A 17,750-nucleotide genomic window follows, 5' to 3' on the forward strand; every position below is an offset into this window, starting at 1 on the left:
ATACTGCAAACTATGTTGCATCTAGGGAAATGGTAAATAATCCCAGATGTGAGCAGTGTTGTATATGTACAGGGTAATAAATTCATTAATAAAAAGGCTTAACGTTTTTATTTGCGTTCTTATTTATTTGTTAATGTAATATATTCGTAGCTATTTTCATGTGTTATAGTTGTTCAGAAAAAGGCCATGTAAATTTATTTTTGTCCTTAAAACGTGTATCTACGCGTAAAACTTGCCTACTGCCGGAGTTTTATGGCCTTTTTATACAATAAAAGCTGACTGAATATAATATTTCCATATCAGGAAGTGTACGTTGCGTAACGATGTGTGACGTCAGAGCAGTCACAAGACCGGGTTCGTGGAGCAGAATGTGTTGAGAGACCGCAGGGCTGTAGGTCCACATTTTGTGTTATGTAGTGTCTCCGAGGCAGAAGTGGCGCCATGGCCGCCGGGAATCAACGCTTACAGGGCTTCTGGTGGGGAACAGGCGACGTTTTTCCTTAACTTTCTCCTAGTTATCACAGCGGAGGGATAAAGCACTCGGAGGTTGTGGTCATATCAGCGGGAGTCATTGTCTGGGCGTGCGTGGCGGCTGTTGTCTATGTCTGGGTAGCTCAGCCGCACATTTCCAGCCTCGTTAGCAAGCTAGCAAGTCAGCAAGTCAATATAATAGTGTGCTCGCGTCGACGCTGAGCTAGCAGGACTGCTAGCTTGGCCGGTTTTTTCGGTGGGAGCTGGTGTCGTAGGTGATGTTGTCCGTGCTGTCGTACGGTAGACTGGTTGCCAGAGCTGTCATCGGCGGACTTTCTCAGACAGACAGCCGCGACTACAGTCTGGTGACAGCGAGCTGCGGTTTTGGAAAGGATTTCCGCAGAGGCATACTGAAGAAAGGGATGTGCTATGGGGACGACGCGTGTTTCATTGCCCGACACAGATCTGCCGATGTTTTGGGTGAGTATCCCATGTTTGTTTGCTGATGAAACCTTAACCAGACAATAAGACATTGCTCCATGTACACACTGGTTATGACGTGACTGACAGGTCAAGGGTCAGCCCCTCCGTGGGTTGCACGTGTTTTTTGGGGGTGGGGGTCCAGAATGAAACTGGTCAGAAGGCTTGTGTCAATGCCTTCTGAGTGTTAAAATTGTGCGTGTGTTTGTCAGACTTTTTTGCTTGTTGCATCTTCTTTGTACGCTTGAACCTTTAGTGGGTTCATATTGCGTGCAGCATTCATTCATGACTTAACGAATATCTTAAGCAGCCAAAACCGATACAGACTTTAAAACCTGCTCCACTGGGGGCTGATTAAAAAGACTCTTAAGCACGGAAGCCTTGATCCCGTGTAAACCTATTATTGAAGACCTTTGCAGCTTTTATGCATATCTAACGACTGTCTGGGTATTTCTAAATGATTGCTATTGATTACTATGATACTTTCACAAAGTTGCTGTTTTTCGGCACATCAGTTGAGCCGTGTGTCTGACTTGAGCAGGCCTGTTTCTTAGCAGTGGCACAGGGTGGTGAGACTCCTCCATGTATGGTCAGTGGAGCAGATGTCTGCGCCCTGGGAGTAACAAGACTAGAGTTTCCTTCCTAGGAAAATCTTGGACCTAACTAAGTGCTCCTTTGGGGATAAAAGCTCTTACTGAAACTCAAATAAGCAGGACATGTTTCTGTAGAAAGGTTAATGAAGGTTTCCCTTATGGATTTAATGCATTTAACTGAGGGGACAGATTTTAAGGTGGGTTAAATTACAACAAACATAAAGCGGGACAGCAATGTGGAGCTACTTGAAACAGCTTTTTCACGTTGTTAGATGAGCAGAGACTCTACCAATCGCCATGAGAAATGCTTGAATTGAATAATGGGACATTTGAAAGCTTTGTACATTTTGTCATTTTTGCGTCTTTTTCCATCTTGCTGGAAGTGATTGTTGTTGTTCATCATGCAGCTGCGAGGCATTGTCCTCCAGGCTTACTTGTGGAATGTTAAAAATCATATCTGTATCTTGGTGCTAGTTTAATCCTTAGATCTCTTAACTGGAACATTGAGTTCCAGTTTGCAGATTTCTTTCTGTTTAGTTTTTGTTTTAAAACATTGTACATATTACACAATTAATGGTTATGAGGAAAGTTTTGTTTTTTTTATGTAATAAGGGATTAATCATTATTTCCCATAATGAAATCGACTCCTGTTTGACTTTTAGGTGTGGCGGATGGTGTAGGTGGTTGGAGGGACTATGGCGTGGACCCGTCACAGTTTTCGGGTACACTGATGAAGACGTGTGAGAGGTTAGTGAAGGAAGGACGCTTTGTACCCAGCAACCCGGTGGGAGTCCTCACAACCAGCTACTATGAGCTACTGCAGAACAAAGTGCCACTACTGGGTGAGTGCAGCCACTGTAAACGCAGGGTTTCAGTTTTTAAAGAGAGCTGTGCCCACTTCCACAGACTGGGCTCTGTTTCCTTTGTAGATCACAGACTACATTGTGTTGAGTTCAAATCCCAAAAGCGTAGAACCATATTCAGCTTGTATCATATATATTTGTTATTATCTGCTTTCTCATACCATGGGTCAAATCATGAGCTTGAATGGGCTACAACCATAAAACTTGGCACAGTCGCTGGAAATGATGTGCAAATGCTTTCCAAGTAATGTGATCCCAGACGGCTAGATGGTATCAAGGTGATTACAGCACAACAAATTCAATATAAGAAAAGCCACATCTCTTGCACTGTAAGTCTGATTGCCTTGAAATCTGACACAGAACTGCAGTAGAAACAATGTGCAGACACTCTGTAAAAATAACCTTCAGTAGGCCCAACTGGTGATCTATGATTAATAGTTCAAAATGGTGAAAAAGACCATTGCTCCCGCATCGAGTCTTTGAAAGACTCGCATCTTAAGTATTAGGGTAGTGCAACTGTACATATTGATTTGGTTTGCAATAGCCAATTGGTCCTTTATTACTTCACAGAAGAAACAGACAACAAGTGACATAATACAAACTGGTACAAAATGTTCTCTGGGTGATGAAAAACATCCACAAATTCCTGTGCTTTACAAAAAAATATCTCTTGGATCTTAAAGGCCTGGTTGGCAGGATTTATTTTTATTTTTTTAAGCAAATTTTAAAAGTGTGAAATGGAGTCAAGTGACATGTACTTTTTGAAAATTGACTATAAAAATCAGATTTGGTTTATAACAGTCTGGGATTGAGGTACAAACCTAATTCTGCTGTTAAAGGAAAAGATTGCTCTGAAATAATGGTGCCCATTGTTAAAAGCCTCAAAGGCCATGGCTTAATAGGAAATTGTCCATAATTCATTAACTTCATCAGATCATTTCATATCTTGAGGCCATTTCTGGAAATGGGTCAACCAAAGTGAGGGTGCCACATAGACGAGAGACATTTACCTTGAGAGCTGGTAGTCGAAGGGGTCAAAACACTGAACATCTGCTGACTTCAAATCTGAGTCACGTCTACAACTTAATGTGCCTATTTGACAATAAAGGCCACGAAAGGGTTTTTTAAATCATGCTTATTGAAGGTGACATCTACTCTTTTTTTTTCTTTTCTTTTTTTTGGATATGTTGAAAATTTGAACACAGCGTTTTGGGTTTACTGAAAATTGTCAAGAAACAACAAAAAATCTTAGCAGACAGCTGCTGTGGAGAAATCTTTATGCTTTATACTCTGGTACATACTTGCACTGTGTAGGGCAGTAGATTTAAAGCATTGCTGTGTAGAGGCAGTAAAACGGGAGGCTTTCCATAGAGTTCAGCTTTCTTGGGCTGGGCTGTGTTTACATCTGTTTTGTTTAATGGTAGCTGGCTAGAGATTTTTGCATCATGAGTAATAGAACAGCCAGCTCCCATTAGGAAGCCCTGGTAACGTTACTAGGCCCAACCTGCTCCATGCACTTCACTTGCACCGATCCCTTTCCTGCTCTGCACCGCGTCCCGACGACAAAACGTGCACAAACACGTAACATCAGTGAACAAATGTGTTTGGAACAGATCTGTCTCGGCGCGTGTCAGTACTTTTCCATCCCGTTATCACATGTGCGGCAGGGGAAACAACGCTGTATTGTGTTGCTTTTTTATGGCAGAAGGAATGTTCTTGAGGCCGGTAGTGTGAGTAATTTGTACTGCTGGAGAGAAGAAAGGGAGTGAGTCAGAGTGCGTGAGGGGGTTTGAAGGTTGATCCCCCCAAAGAGCATATTTTGGTGGGCCAGATGAATCACCAGCAGGGTGTGATCACACGCTGTCCGCCTCTTCCACTAGCTCGTGTTTCCTCCTTTCATCCCAGAAGGACAAACTTTAAAAAAAAAAAACTTCTCTCATTGTTAAGTTTGTGTTTTTAAGTTGTCCTCATTTCTCTTTCTCCCAGTTTCACTTGGAAGTTGTGTAAAACTAGAAGGAAAGTAAGAGAGAGTTGCTTTTTTGTTTTTTAAAGAAATGTATGTATTAAAGTCTGTACTCCCTAATGACCGTCCTTCCTGCTGTTAGAGATGATATATTTACATGTGACAGTAGTGACAATAGTAGAAGCACAGGTATTAAAAATAATCAATAAATGGTTTACAGCTAAAACCTTTTCAGTTCCAGTGGGCCGGTGCTGTGCATGCTGGCTTATTGTCACACTTTCACGCCATACAGGAAAAGAACTCAGGCGTTGTTAATTGTCATTGTTATTAGCAACCACAGTACTTGTCCTACAACTCGGCCTCCTCTGAAAAGGGCAAAACGATGCAAATGCAAATGTTCGGTCAGTTTATTCTAATCAGAGCGCGTGATAATGAAATGAATAAAATGCAAATGCATTATTTATGGATGGACACACACACAGACACCCCTTACGTGCTAAACTAACAGACATGCAGACACTGAAGCATTGTGCCACTTGATCTAAATCTGTGTGACCTTTCACTTTGTTTTCAGCTTAACCGGGTCTGTTGTCTCCTGTTTTCAAAATGTGCCTTGAGAATGTTTTTTAAATCATCAGTTAGCCGCTTGATGAAACGAAGATCTGTTGACCCCGTTTCCACATATAGCCTCTGCAGCGGCTGATGTTGATGTGTATTTTCAGAATGCTGCAGTGCTGTGATCATTGTTTTGTAAATAGGCAGGAGTCCTAAAATCTATTTTGTCTTCCTTCTACCTCCATACAGCTTGCTGGTATTGTGGTTCTGTGTTTATGAGTAAAGTCATGCTATACATTTGTGTTTTTATAAAAAAATAAGTCGGGCATCTTTACATGACGACTAACTGAGTTCAGACTCATAAGTTGTCTTCCTCCGGGTGCAGCACCAGAGAGGACAGCTCCACTGTTGTTGAAAGCTAAAAGATTTTTGACTGTTTCCAGCTTTAAATGTTGCATCTATGCTATCTTTCTTCTTTTGGGAGCTGAACACGTATTTGGGTGCAGAGATGGTTAATGTGCTAAAGTGTTGCATTTACCCATTTTTATTTGTTTATTTAATCTTAAACATTTTCTTTATGTTTTGCATTGAAAATAAAAAGTGACGTGTGGGTTTTTTGGGGGGTTTTTTGTTTTTGTTTTTTTAGGAAGCAGCACGGCCTGCATTGTGATTTTGGACCGGCAGAGTCATCGGCTGCACACGGCCAACCTGGGAGACTCAGGCTTCCTGGTGGTCCGGGGAGGGGAGGTGGTCCACCGCTCAGATGAGCAGCAGCACTACTTCAACACCCCCTTCCAGCTGTCCATTGCTCCCCCGGGGGCTGAGGGGGCCGTCCTCAGTGACAGGTGAAACACTTAACGAGCAACACCTGGTGCATCTGCTCTCCCACACTCGTTTGCGCGAGTCTGCCGGTGACACGGACGGGTGTCATCAGCAGACTTCATTGCTCATTCATGTGTTCTTTACAGCAGATGTGATACATTATACTGTACTTATAACAAGGCAGACTGCTTGCAGAAACGGCATGGACTGCAGAACATTCAGTAGCGCCTGCGCACCTGGCCTGTTGCAAGGCTGAGCGTATGTAGTGACTGTGCTGCGGCAAGCTGCAGTGTACCACTGTGTCTGAGGCCACGTGCTGCTGTGTCTCGTTGCTGTGGCGTGCCAAGCAGCAGCACAGTAGATGTCAGAATGCAGGACAGGCCCTGGATATGTGCCAAGCTTTCCCTCTTACCTCAGGTCAAAGTCTGTGTGGGCTGATGGGGCAAATCCACAAGGCCACAGCCAATCCTGCACCAGCAGACTCCTCTTAAATTAAGCAATTTATTCTTTAAAAAAAAAAAAAATAAAAATGAAAGATTGCAAGTGAGCTTACTTGTTACTATAGATATATGTATTTACTTTTCTTAAAAGCTGACCTTGCTTCTGTTTCAGACAGCCCAATATAGATTTGAGAAATCCTTTTACATTCGAGCATTTCATCTGGTTGAAGGATTTAGTCGTAGTGCATCAGCAGATTAAGCTTTCAGTCACTAATGTAGCAACCAACAGAAAAGAGTGCAAGGGTCAAAGCTAACAACTAGTTACAGCATTCCTGAGATTGCACTAAAAAAATTTTGGTTAAAGATGTTTAAACATACAGCTAAACACTAACTACTCTCTATGATAACGCCACACGGCTCTTTATTTGCCACAAGTCAGTTTGTACATTCATTTTCATTGCCTGTCTTTGTGTTAGTAATAATATACAAGGGAAACATTATGTTCTAAATGCATTGCTTCATAGCTATAAGCCCACAGATTTTTGCCTTCTTGCCTGAGGATTAGCTTCATAATTATACTGGCTGTGTAATTATCAAGTGTCACAAATGTCTTTGGCTTATGAATATATTAATGATGAATCACCCAGTGTGCACAGATAAGAAAGTATGAGGAACAGCTCTGGTAAGTGGCTGCGCAGTCATAGTGCTAACTAGCTGCAAGAACAGCCGCTGCAGCAGCTTTTTCTTCCCATGTGACTATAGTTTTGGCTTCATAAAAAAAATACATAAAAAAATTAGAGCACAGGACAGGCTGTTCCTGGGAGCTTTGGCTCACTGTGTCATGATGCACTCCAGACAGTTTGTAATGAATCACATTCTTGACTGGATTTAGGGGGTAAGGACATCTTCCAGGAACTGAACCCGACACTGGCAAACTAACTTGGTTCCTGCCTCTGTGTATTTGAAGCGCCTTCATAATGGCAGCATCTTTTCTCGGACCCAACTGTCCTTTCCAAGAAAACAAACAAAACAAAAAAACCTCATGTGATGATTACCTGAACTTTTCATTATCCATTAGCAACCACATTTCTGTTGCTAAGCTCAGTCGGTATGTTTAATGACAAAAATTGCTGCACCTGTCTCTTACCTGAAACTCACCTGTGTCTCCCTCAGCCCTGACGCTGCAGACAGCACCTCCTTTGACGTACAACTGGGCGACATCATCCTCACTGCCACTGATGGGCTCTTTGACAACATGCCAGACTACATGATACTGCAAGAGCTGAAGAAACTCAAGGTGAGTGACAAACATGTCTGCCGTAGAATCAGAAAAGGGCACGATAAACGCCTAATGCCTGCTTTGTTTGGTTCCTCAGAACACAAACTATGAGAGCATTCAGCAGACGGCCCGCAGCATCGCAGAGCAGGCCCATGTGTTGGCCTATGACCCCAACTACATGTCACCTTTTGCACAGTTTGCCTGTGACAATGGACTGAATGTAAGAGGTAAGTGTCCGAGTATTACAAAAAGATGAGCATTTTTGTAATTTGAAGGGTTACAAACATTTTTTTCAAGCAACAAACCTGACTGGCTGCTGTTTCCTGTCCATGCAGGAGGAAAGCCAGATGACATCACAGTACTGCTCTCCATAGTGGCTGAGTACACTGACTAGAGTCTGCATGGAGTATCCATCTGCTGCTGCAGGTGATGGACTGCTTTGATTCCTGCTGGCCAGGACGTACAACTAATGTCTGCTTCCCCCACACCTAAAGGATCTACTCTGCCTCATCCACCCACCGTCTCCCCCAGTTGGCCAACCCCACACATTTAAAAAAGAAAAAAGAAATCCTTCAACAAGCCCTTTTCTGTGTCGTTTTCTACATCAGACAGTGGCCAGATAAATCCAACTGAAGGCCAGACACCCTGTTGGCCGGGCTGCAGTGTTCCAATGCTCACCAGGTAATCCCATTGGCTGGGATCATTGGGCATGCTGATGAGGATAAGTCAGCCTCTTCTGGTAGTTGCCGCAGGGAAGAAGCTGCAATTCAGAGAAGATGGATGCTGACATAGCCCAAGAGTATGTGTTAGCGTGTGAATGTGGCCACGTACTGGCCTGCCGAACAGAACTAAACAGTCCTCAAGAAGGGAAGCGCACGAGAAATGGCAGCATTAAGGCTCAATAAATGGGTCGGTCTTGTGCAAGCACTTAATAATACAGTGGTACTTAGGAAGCCTTTATGAAAGGGACTGGAAACTTGTACGACAGGGCAGGGAGTATATGTTTGATATGAATGGTATGCTGTTCTGGGATGTTACATTAAATGTTTGCAAAAAAGAAACAAAAGTGTGATACATGGGTATACACAGATGGTTTGTTTCTTGTGGCAGGATAATCCAACAAGATTTCATAAAGAGTGGCAGCTGCCTTTTCCATACCAGTTCAAGTATTGCACATATTTTGTAACTTAAGAGTATTTTGTAGCTCAAAAGCCTCTCAAGATAAATATATATATATATATATATATATATATAGTATAAATGATAGTGTCAAACTGATGTCCTCCCTTTAATCTCACAGCTGCTGCTGAAGTCTTGATTGTGATTATGTGTGATGTGTGTATGAATGGGTGATGAATGCACATGAGTTCCTCAGTGTGTGTCTATTGAGTAATGTGCAATCGGTGTCAATGAAATGGATGTGTAGGCTAGAGACTTCTCCATATCTGCTGGTCTGAATTGGTCTCGCAGCCTTAAACGCACAAAGCTTAAGGAGCATATCTGAAAAAGTTCAACGCAGCGGAAATTGGTCAGGTGACCAAATGTATTTTTGTAACCTCTTTGTTCCGTGGGGATTGTTCGCCGCGTCAAGTAGCTTACAGAAACTCTTGTTCACAGTCACCATTTGCTTTTCCTGTCTTTCTCCCTCCTCTCCCCCTGCTTGTAGAGCTCCAGTGGCGCATTCTTAAGTCATGTCACTGCAGGTTTCATGTGAAAAATGGTCAGTATGTTTCTTTGCGTCACTACAGGAAGATTTCACGGTAAAATCCACATTTTTGTGTAATATTACAATGTGCCTTGTATCATGTGTCATTGATACTGGCAAATAAGTCTTCAACCTTCCCCCTAAAAATGTGCCAGCACTGAGCACAAAGCATTGAACTGTTAAGTAGCCATAAGAGTTGAAAAAAAGAGAGCTTTCCCATCATGCCCTGCTGTCTTAACACCATCATTTTAACGCCAGTGTATTTTAATTTTTTTTTATCCCCCTCCCCCTTTCTCCTGAAATCTGCTTCCTCTCTGCACTCAATCAGGAATAGTACTAAAGCCATCCCACACTTAGAAAATCCTTCCCGTGGATCTTCAGATCACTGTTTACAATCTGCACTAATCTAAAGGATCGTTTCCTTAATGTGTCTGACAATTTCACGCTGTCAGGTGTCATGTTGAAATGAGAACAGATTCAGGACGGTGAACAGTGAGTTGGCAAAATGTGATTTTTAAGTGTTACAGCACTGAGGACAATCTAAGCAGCCTTAACAAAAATGATAAAGCACTTCTCCCAGTCATTTGGCTCTACCACTGTAAGCTCCATAGTCCCTGCTTCCTGTTTCACACCTCCCTGGACGACTTTTCATCCACCTCACCTTTCTGTTTAAACCAGAGCATGTCTATGTGGAAGAAACAAAAAAACATTTTCACATGTGTACAATGTTTAAATAAAGACTATAATATTTATTAACCTGCTGTATTTCATGGCTCTGATGTGTATTGAACACACACCGCGGCGGCATTTTATTCACATGAAGGACATTTGGCTCACTGCTCAACAGTCTGGGAACACTTTGTACATTGTGTTTGTGCTACCACATTCCTCAGACACAATGCGTGCCAGTTACCATCAGATAGGTGTGGCATCTTCCCAAGATGGCACTTTTTTTATTGACAGACTACATGGATGGTATATTGTTCCAATGAACAGTAACTGGAAAAAAACATTTTAACAATATTTAATAAAAACTATCCTGGAGAGATTAACACTTTGATAACTATTTAGAGAAGAATATTGTTAATTAGTGGGTAACTGCTATTCCCTCAGAGTGACGGGCTCCTCGGATAGTCTTCCTCGTCACTGAAATATGCCAGGACAGGTAGTCTGGGAGCACCACCATCATCATAATCGTCGTCATCACCAAGCTCTGAGGACAAGGCCTTGAACAGCAGGGAGCAGATCTACAGGATACAAATATCCAAACATGAGTCTATGCAGTTCATTCAAAAACATTCTGCCATTTTTTTTTTCTCATTTTAGATTTACAGCACTTGTGCATTTGCTCTGACCACCTGTCAATTTCTACATTAAATCTCAGTACAACAGAGGACACTGCATGAGGGTCACTTAAAAACAGTCCAGGGGGGTCTGGCTCAAGATCTCAAGTGTGGGGACACCTCTGCTGCAAGCTCCACTCTGACAACCGGAAGTAAAATCAAAGAGCTGTTCCCAGAACTGCGTCAGGCGATGACCACGTCCTTCATTTTCAAAAATAATAAAATATATTCCTATGATAAATCATTACTGTTAATTTGCTCAAAATAATGACATGCTACAGAACTGATACGTAGAACAGTATTGGAGCAGTCAGTTATTTCACATGGACACAAGCAAAACTTTAAGTTCACTTAGTGCTGCACATCTGCCTTCATAATCTTCTTGTGCATTTGAAATATTTTTTAGATGGTGGAGTTTCAACTAGCATGCTTTATTTTGGCAACGCTTCCTGTCTTGAGAGTCGGGCCTGCACCAGAGGTGTCCTCACAGTGCAGTCTGCAGCTTGGAGGATGACCTGAAGGCTCATCAGCTGAGGAGTCTTAAATTTAAACACTATTAAGCAATAAAACTGTGTTAACAGGGAAAGTTGCATAGCAGACATTTGATAAAAGGTTCTGGGTTCAACTGGGATTCCAGCAACAGTCTTTAAATGTAAAGGGGTGACAAAAACATAAGACATGTCTCAGCTGATATTGTAAACCATTACAGCACACCCTGAGCCATACTTCTCAGAAAGACTGTGGCAGTGTAGAGCATCCAAACCACAAGGAACACACAGGCCATCTGCAGATCCCAGTTAAGATTTAAAAATCAAGAGCGAGCTTTTATTACCATGCTGGAAGGTGGGGTCATTCCAGCACAAGCACAGGCCTCAGCAGGTACACAGAGTTCTGCAAGGTTGTCGCCCTGGCACTGGAGTTGCATCAGAACAGGTGGGTAGGTTATAGGGCTGCCTTGGCTGGATTCAACAAGCTCTGTTACATCAGGAAGAACTTGGAGGTTGTTGCTCTGAGTCTCGTGTATACCCACAGGCAGAGCAGCTGCATCTGCACAGCTGGGAACAGACAGAACACGCTTGTGTCTGCAAGCTGTAGATGACGCAGGATGATGATGATGCAAATTTGTATCTCAACACAGATTCAGAGTGTTTTTACACACATATATTCACACAGTATTGATAATGATATCTACTAGTTTTAGAAATGAGGATGTTGTGTAGTACCTTCCGATTCCATATAAATATTAAAAACATTGCTGTTATTTGCCTTTACAAAAACAGTACCTAGCATTGTATCAGCAGATGCTGAAAGCAGCCTTAAGCACGGTAAAAGGGAACAAAACAACAACCTCGTGTGTGCAACCACACGACATGTCAACCTCAGAAGTAACCCAGACACGTAATTAGGAGCACAGCAGGAAGGAGTAAAGAGATTTCTAAAGGCCCCAGAGTCTGCAGGCAAGCAAGTTACTTATCATACCATGAAAAACACAAACACATTGCACATAGTCAGAAATATCCTGCATGATAAATTTCATAAGGAAAAAAAAAGCATTAAAATGTAGATCAATTCTGAGCAGTAGAGACAGGAGCACTGCAGAGGGCCAAGTCATGGGGTTGGTGATGTCTCTGCAGACTTCCAGCAGTGTACACAAGCAAAACGAGCTACAAATGACCCAGATGTTGAGCAGTGCAGCTGGGAATGGTGTAATAAGATCCAACTAGACCCACAAGTAGAGGACAATAGGGAGAGAGCAGGCTAGCAAAGCAGGACAGAGATTCTGGCTAGGATAGTGTGGAGGAGGGGATTATAGACTGTCACACTGACGGGCTTCTAACCCAACCCTGCGTGCCCTGACCTTGCCCTATTTATCTCCGTTACAGACACAAGGCTGGCTGCTGCAACATGATGCCTCTTAAGAGGCTAAAAACAGCCAATGAGGGCAAACCAGCTTGACTGAGTGCCAGGAGAGAGGCTCAGGTAGAGCTCTGCAGGAAGTTCTGCTCTTCGGTACACTGGACTGTAGGCCTGACAAACTGGACGCACAAAGACTGAGACAATGACAACAGCTAGTCAACATAACGATAAAATAAATACACTCCTCACACGTCATAATTTCTTAACCCACGTAACTCCTGCCAATTTAAATTGTTAGAAAAATAATCATATACAAGATATATGCACAGATGTATCACTGCTTCAAGCTGATAGGAAGTCAACAGTAATTCAAATAACCTACATCAGCAGAAGACCACAGCAGGTGGCACTCCTGTCTGCTAAAAGCAGGAAACTGAGAATCCAATTCATGCTGACTCACAAATATTGAACAACAGAATACCGGAAAATGTTGCCTGGTTTAATAAGTGCTGCAACATTCAGATGGCAGGACCACAATTTGGAATAAACAACATGAAAGCATGATCTCCTGCCTTGTTTCAGTAGTTCGAGTTGGTGATGGTGTTTTAAAGGTGTGGGGGATATTTTCTTGTAAACTTTGGGAATCTTAGTACAAACTGAGCATCATTTAAAGGCCACATTATAGTTGTGGATCATGTCCATCCCTTTATGACCACAGTGTACGTCCCCATCTTCTGACATGTGCGTCTAGCAGGTACCATCTCACAAAGCTCTCATAATCTCAAACTGCTTTCCTGAATGAGTTCACTGAATTCAAATGGGCTCCACAGTCACCAGACCTCAGTAAAACAGAGCATCTTTGGGATGTGGTGGAACAGGAGTTTCACATCATGGATATGCAGCCAGCATCACATAGCCAGCAACTATGTGATGCTGTCGTGTCAGTATGGACTAAAATAGGTAAGGAATGTTTCTGAAGGCAAAAAAGGTAGCCTACCTAAAGTGTCCGGTGAGTGCAGATCCTAATTGATTGCCATCCAGGGGCATAATTACAAACAAACTTTTAGGCTAATAGCTTAAAAATGTAAATGGAAGCTCAAGTTATCAGATATTATAGATTAGGTAAGACGAATGACATCAAACTCTCAACTAAAAAAAAAGAAGCAAAAAAACAAACAGGCTGTTCAAAAAGGCCTGTGGACCCTTTCTTTATGTCATAAAATATCTGGACTATGTAGAAAGTTAATCTGCACCATTATCTGTTGCGGTATTTAGCAGATTTTTTGATTATGACAGTTTTTTTTAATGATTTTGATCTTTTTTTTTTTAGAAGCATTTTTATCTGGCAATGACTTGTTTTCTAACTAGATTGTGGTCTGTTGTGTTTTCATTGAGAGGAATTCCTTTTATGTTCTGTGTATTGCAGTAATTACTCCCCCCCCCCCGCCAGGCATTGATGCTTAAAAGTATTGCAAGTAAAGCCAGGGGTGGTCGTTACCTGTGTGTAGTTGGGGCCGGGGTCTCTGTTGGCTGTGAGGGGCCTCTGCTTTCAAAGTCAGCCAGCGTAGCCAGCACCACAGTGGCCTCAAGGACCATGTCCTCCACAGAGAAGCACACAGGCCTGCAAACAAAGCGCGTTTCCATGGCAGAAATCCTTCACTGTCTTCTTTTTTTTTTTTTTTTTTATTTGTCAGCACTTTTTACTTTTTAGCAGCAAACACACCACAACTGCTCACTTAGTGATGTGACTAGTGATATATAAACGTTAGTCTGGCTGCAGTCTGGCTGGTGTTAATTTGTTGAACAGCACCACAAAGCCTAAATTTCACTCAAGGTAATGACAGTAGCAAGGAAACGTACTTTCCTGGAGCGCCAAAGTGAACCGACACCGGAAGGCAATGTGACTCCGCAAAACACAGTAACCCCTGGCAAAAAAACAAAAACAAAAAAGCAACAACTGAGTTTAACTGCTGAAAAGTGTGGGCTAATATTGTATGTATTATATGTATGTATGTTTAACTATTATCAGCCTGGAGATATACGTCAAATTAAGGCTAAGACTAAAACTTAAAGCCTAGTTTCTAATCCGTCCAAACCCGATTTTCCAAAACCGACAGGAAGACGACGACTAGGCGGACTAATGAGGAGCCTCACAGCGGGAAGCCCAAGTGACTTTCCAAGACATTAGGGTGAAGAGTTGTAGGCATTAATGCAGGCCAAGTCTCATTAACTGAACGTACACAGACTGTTATTTCAAATATCCAACAAAACTGTCTCCTTTTTTTTTTTTTTTTTTAATAAGCCATGTGATTTTGCTTTACTGAGCACACTAGTCTACACATTACACTTCTCTCAGCTTTTTCTGCTAATCAATTATAAATAGCTGAAGATCAGCCTTTAAGCAGCCCATAAAATCCACACTCATTCCTACTTGGCTTTAAAGTTTATAATAAAGCATGCAATGAGGAGCCTTCAACTTCAGTTACTTTTTCTACGTAGTGGAGCCTCACTCAGGTCAAGCTATCTTTGCTATAAAGATGAGTCACAGCACTGAGGGGAAAGTTCACATGGAAATGATACCGAGCACCGGGTACAGGACAGCAATATGACCTCTTAGACATGAATTGCCCACATGTGAGCCAGTGTCACTCTCGCTCTCCGCACACATAATATTCTCATGTGACAGGAGAAAGGAGGCCTCCAAAAATAACCCCGTTACCCTCAGCTCCTTCAGACAGAAGGTTATGTCCGAGTCCACTCCGGCTTGAAAGTAGTCAAACTCGTCTGGGTGTAAGGACATCTCAGTGTGCATCATCTTCATGTGATCTGTCACACAGGTACGTCCAAGTCAAACAGCAGTCGTTACAGTGTTTCCTTTGATGTGCTTAAAGAACTGAACATGCAGTATGTTAGGAAGTCTTATGTTGATCTCAAAGCTTGTGCAACTTTCAAGCACTTTGTGAAACGTGTCAGTCACAGGTTACCACTGGGCATGAGCGAAATGGTAGTCTGACATTAACTGACCATTTCTCCCCTCGTTGTAATTTCTCAGACTGACTCTCAGGGCGGACATCGACAGAGTGACTTCCTCCTGAGACGCGTGGAAATGCTTCACCATATTGCCCAGAAGCCTGAAGAAAGAGGAAAACACACGCAGGCAGCTCTGGCTGCTAACTGATAACAGGTTTTTTTTGTCAATATATATTCTTGGTTTTGTCTGAAACACAAAACCAACAGGCAGCCAGCATGTATTGATTGTAGAAAAGAAGAGTGAGGCTCTAATGCTGAAATGCCAACCTGGCAGGAGCTTTCAGCACATTGGGACAGAGGTGTGAAGCAAACACTGCCTGCAGCGCCTCACTTTCCAGGAAACGCACATTGTAGGTTTTTGTTATGCCTAACTCAAAAACAGAGACATTTAGAGCACAGTGCCACCATGTGTTCAAAATATAAATTGCATGCACACCTATGAAATATGACATTTTGTCATTGATGCCATTTCCTACCGTGTCTGCAGAAAAACTGAATGATCACTCGGTCACTGCCAGTGCTGACTGATATCTGACATTGTTTCACACTGCGCTCAATAGAAGTCGAACAACGGAAAAGTGGCAGCACAGACTTAAAAACAAAGAGATGCTGTTTAATCATAAAGTCTTGAAAGAACGGCATGATGTGTAGCCCTAATTTTACTGAACCGTCACTTGTGACCATGATGTTTCTGCCTACAAATGAAAAATCAGCAATGCCGATATACCTTCATTACCAGTTTGCATTTGATTGGTCCACTGTCCTGCTGCCTGACTGAATCCAGACTGTACTGCTGGAAGAAGAGCGGCGAGAAGAGGAAGCAGGCGTATGCAGAATGAGCAGAATTCACTGATCTCAGGGCCAACTTTCAGAGGGAGAGAGAGAAATTAGTGTGGAGGAAGTAAGGTGGTGAACACCTTAACACCTGGAGATTATCGATACAGTGTATACACACTGGTCACTTTATTAGTTGCACCTGTTAAACTGCTCATCAACACAAATATCTAATTAGCAAATCACATGACAACAATGCAACGCTGAAGTTCAAATCAATGATCAGAATGGGTGATTGAAGTGACTTTGAAGGTTGCATGCTTGTTAATGCCAAATGTGCTGGTGTACTGTGATTTGACTGTGACACTGTAGTGTTTACAGAGAATGGTACAGAAACAAGGAAATATCCTGCGAGCAACAGTTCTCTTAATTAATGTATGCAGAGGAGGATCTCTGCTAGCACCACACACTGAACCTTGAAGCAGATGTTCCAAGCTGAGAACAGGAAACTGAGGCTATAATTTACGAGGGTTCACTGTATTTGACAATAAAAATGTTGCCTGGTCTGATGAGTCTCGATATCTGCTGCAATATTCAAATGGTAGGGTCAGCAGCATAATTAACATGAAAGCATGGCTCCCTCCTGGCTTCTGTCAACAATCCAGGTTGATGGTGGTGGTGTAATGGTGTAGGGGATATTTTCCATGCCCCTGAGTACTAAATAAGCATGGTTTAAATGCTACAGCCTACCTGAGAACATCACAATGTTCAACCGCAACTCGATCCAATAATAGAGCTTCTTTGGCATGTGGTGACTTGATATTATTCAATCATTTTCGACACATTATAGGTCAACAAGCCATTTACAACAGTTTAATACTATTAATTTATTTTTTTTTAAACTTAAATACTTTTTCAAAGTGTACCTAATAAAGCGTCAATGAGCATTTTTACATGTAGCTGCTGTTGCTGCTCACCCCTTTGACCATTGGATCCAACCACAGCTCATCTCCAACCCGGGACAGGGCATGAATAGCCTTCCCAAATGCTGAAACACAACACAGCCCCTCCACAGCTCAAGTTTGACACAATATTGTTATTTACTATACTATATTATTTTACTATAACCTTAATATTTCTCTTTCTTAATACCAGGAAACGAAACTTTTTCATACAGGAAAGTTACCCCTAAAGCTAACTCATTATTAGCCACCTTAGAAAAGCTATTTGTTCGTTCCAAATGAACAATTTCGTAGCTTGAACACCTTTCATCAAGATTATAGTATTAAATATGTACATTTTACAGCAAATTTCAGTTCGTATCTTCCTCGAGTGTTCTTTATATTACCTTTTATAGAGTTTCCTTCCAGGACGCAGTTCATGGTTTGCTATGTCAGACACAGGCCTGTCACAGCTAATCACGGTCACTCTACGGTCACAGACAGGCTCATTACCAAAGTTATTATAGTTAACCAAACCTAATTAACCGGTTAAAGAAAAATAAACTAGTTAAGGGAACTTAAAAAAAAAACCAAAACAAAACAAAAAAAAAAACAGCTAGTTAGCTGGAGTAGT

General features: G+C 42.1%; 2 protein-coding genes and 1 long non-coding RNA gene across 5 annotated transcripts; 2 read left to right on the plus strand and 1 right to left on the minus strand.

The window, feature by feature from the left end:
- The first annotated feature begins 331 nt into the window (after positions 1–331).
- On the plus strand, positions 332–9,927 carry pptc7a (protein phosphatase targeting COQ7 a). Its single transcript, XM_003448598.5, has 6 exons — positions 332–951; positions 2,207–2,386; positions 5,572–5,770; positions 7,361–7,484; positions 7,564–7,693; positions 7,802–9,927. Exons 1-6 carry the CDS (start codon positions 750–752, stop codon positions 7,858–7,860), a joined length of 894 nt encoding a protein of 297 aa, XP_003448646.1. The 5' UTR covers positions 332–749; the 3' UTR covers positions 7,861–9,927.
- On the minus strand, positions 8,877–17,691 carry rad9b (RAD9 checkpoint clamp component B). 3 transcript variants are annotated; one of them, XM_005472955.4, is made up of 11 exons: positions 17,524–17,687; positions 17,153–17,223; positions 16,138–16,266; positions 15,878–15,992; positions 15,669–15,768; positions 15,396–15,502; positions 15,091–15,197; positions 14,232–14,296; positions 13,870–13,992; positions 11,347–11,569; positions 9,658–10,418 (listed from the first exon to the last, which is right to left on the minus strand). In XM_005472955.4, the coding sequence occupies exons 1-11, from the start codon at positions 17,555–17,557 to the stop codon at positions 10,281–10,283; spliced, it is 1,212 nt and encodes a 403-aa protein (XP_005473012.1). In that variant the 5' UTR covers positions 17,558–17,687; the 3' UTR covers positions 9,658–10,280. The 3 variants fall into 3 exon arrangements, with proteins under 3 accessions (XP_013128823.1, XP_005473012.1, XP_003448607.1); XM_003448559.5 differs by having other exon boundaries at positions 16,129–16,266; positions 17,524–17,684; XM_013273369.3 differs by lacking the exon at positions 11,347–11,569 and having other exon boundaries at positions 8,877–10,418; positions 16,129–16,266; positions 17,524–17,691.
- LOC112841795 (uncharacterized) lies at positions 15,005–17,052 on the plus strand. Its single transcript, XR_003213167.1, has 2 exons — positions 15,005–15,208; positions 15,424–17,052. It is a non-coding gene; the product is annotated as an uncharacterized LOC112841795 (long non-coding RNA).
- Positions 17,692–17,750: the final 59 nt, after the last annotated feature.

The sequence above is a fragment of the Oreochromis niloticus genome, linkage group LG12, assembly GCF_001858045.2.
Source record: "Oreochromis niloticus isolate F11D_XX linkage group LG12, O_niloticus_UMD_NMBU, whole genome shotgun sequence".
Taxonomy (NCBI): domain Eukaryota; kingdom Metazoa; phylum Chordata; class Actinopteri; order Cichliformes; family Cichlidae; genus Oreochromis; species Oreochromis niloticus.

Bases quoted from the DNA above. Each gene is read 5' to 3' on its own strand.
- pptc7a (XM_003448598.5), top strand. From the start codon at position 750: ATGTTGTCCGTGCTGTCGTACGGTAGACTGGTTGCCAGAGCTGTCATC. The intron at 952-2,206 runs GTGAGTATCCCA...TTTGACTTTTAG, and splicing joins CAGATCTGCCGATGTTTTGG to GTGTGGCGGATGGTGTAGGT. The intron at 5,771-7,360 runs GTGAAACACTTA...TGTCTCCCTCAG, and splicing joins GGGGCCGTCCTCAGTGACAG to CCCTGACGCTGCAGACAGCA.
- rad9b (XM_003448559.5), bottom strand. From the start codon at position 17,557: ATGAACTGCGTCCTGGAAGGAAACTCTATAAAAG. The intron at 15,769-15,877 runs GTAGGAAATGGC...TTTTTGAGTTAG, and splicing joins TCAGTTTTTCTGCAGACACG to GCATAACAAAAACCTACAAT. The intron at 15,503-15,668 runs GTTGGCATTTCA...CTCTTTCTTCAG, and splicing joins GTGCTGAAAGCTCCTGCCAG to GCTTCTGGGCAATATGGTGA.